Here is a 1,510-nt window from a genome sequence, read left to right as displayed (position 1 = left end):
CCAGGCTGGAGTGCAGTGGCGCAATCTCAGCTCACTGCAACCTCTGCCTCTGGGTCTCAAGCGATTCTCCTGCCTCAGCCTCCTGGGTAGCTGGGATTACAAGCACACGCCACCACACCCGGCTAATTTTTGTATTTTTAGTAGAGACAGGGTTTCCCCATGTTGCCCAGGCTGGTCTTAAATTCCTGACCTCAAGTGATCCACATGCCTTGGCCTCCCAAAGTGCTAGGATCATAGGCGCAAGCCACTGCCCATCCACCAGCCACTGGCCATCCGCAGAGATCTTAATCATATCACAAATGACTCTTTAGCCTTAGGGTATAGCCTCCCCTCTCTTTCATCCCCAAGTTCAGCTCTCCAGTCTATTTGCTTTTTAGTTCCAGAGAGGCTTCATTTTTCTTTTTGACTGTTAAAAGCCAGGTCCTAATTTGTGTGTGTGCGTGTCAATTCTCACATTTAAGGACTTAAATTTTCCTGCATTAAGCAATGGACCGAACAATCAACATTATTTAGTGGAAAAAAGTATCAATGAATATAAATTATTAAGTAATGTATGAGGGGCTTGGGGCCACTAAAGTAGATGTAGGGGCATTTTATAGTTTCAGAGATTAAAAAAAAAATCTGGCAAGTTTTGTCATTTGCCATGGTCAGTCACACAAAGCAGCTCACATCTACTACAGCAAATCTAGAACACCACCCCATACACCCAGAAACAGACACACAAAACTCAGAGGGACCGAAGCTTTGACCAAATTAAACAACAACAATTTCCTTAAACATGGAGAACAAGGTAACTGAGAGAGCTCTATATAAATATTAAAAAGTTTAACCTTTTCTGTGGACAATGCTGTTAGTATTCACATGAAATGCAGAAAATTACTGAAGTATGTGCTGTTCTTTGGAACAGATTATCAGTAATAGCAATGTTCCAAAGAGCAGTTGAGCCTTAACACTAATGTTAAAAAGTACACAAACCTAACTGCCTTCAGCTTTTTAAAGGAAAAGCACAATATGTCTCCTTGATATGTTTAGGCTTCATTAGCAACTTCTAGGAATTTTAGTCTGCCTTTTTAGTATTTCAGTATGCATACAAGGTGGAAATGTAAAGTGTTTCTTTAAAATATCCATTGTAAATAAAGTTAGCCAAGAAGTTATATAAAAATAGTGGAAATTTTCACTGTACCTGAAACTTCCTGTTAAATCAGATGCTCCTGGTCTCAGCAATATCTGAGTTAAAAAATTGGCCCCACGGCTGCCAAATAAAACAATCAGATTTTCTTTACAAAATACAATTTATAAACAAGAGAAACACATTGAAGAACAGTGTTAAAATGCTATACTAATTTCATAAATGTAACATTAATTTCATAAAAATGTTATTTATCTAAAACAAAAGAGAAATTTTTAGTCAATGAAAGGAGACCTGGCTAGGCGCAGTGGCTCACACCTGTAATCCCAGGAGGTCAAGATGGGTGGATCACTTAAGCGCAGGAGTGACCAGCCTGGGCAA

At 39.3% G+C, this 1,510-nt stretch overlaps 1 protein-coding gene and 1 long non-coding RNA gene across 4 annotated transcripts in view; one reads left to right on the top strand and one right to left on the bottom strand.

Annotated features, from left to right (window-relative positions):
- The window catches only part of DPM1 (dolichyl-phosphate mannosyltransferase polypeptide 1, catalytic subunit), a 23,578-nt gene that overhangs the window by 4,492 nt on the left and 17,576 nt on the right, over positions 1–1,510 (bottom strand). For 2 of the 3 annotated variants that reach the window (XM_011951367.1, XM_011951369.1), the window contains exon 7: positions 1,184–1,252. The exons of the other annotated variant lie outside the window; for it this stretch is intronic. In XM_011951367.1, the coding sequence (XP_011806757.1) occupies positions 1,184–1,252 (69 nt within the window). The remainder of the gene's footprint in view (positions 1–1,183; positions 1,253–1,510) is intronic. 3 annotated transcript variants of the gene reach the window in all.
- The window catches only part of LOC105518388, a 15,018-nt gene that overhangs the window by 5,648 nt on the left and 7,860 nt on the right, over positions 1–1,510 (top strand). The window lies entirely within an intron of this gene.

The sequence above is a fragment of the Colobus angolensis genome, unplaced genomic scaffold (assembly GCF_000951035.1).
Source record: "Colobus angolensis palliatus isolate OR3802 unplaced genomic scaffold, Cang.pa_1.0 Scaffold319, whole genome shotgun sequence".
Lineage (NCBI taxonomy): Eukaryota > Metazoa > Chordata > Mammalia > Primates > Cercopithecidae > Colobus > Colobus angolensis.
The sequence above is the reverse complement of the archived record's forward strand: the minus strand, read 5'-3'. Positions and strand labels throughout refer to the sequence as shown.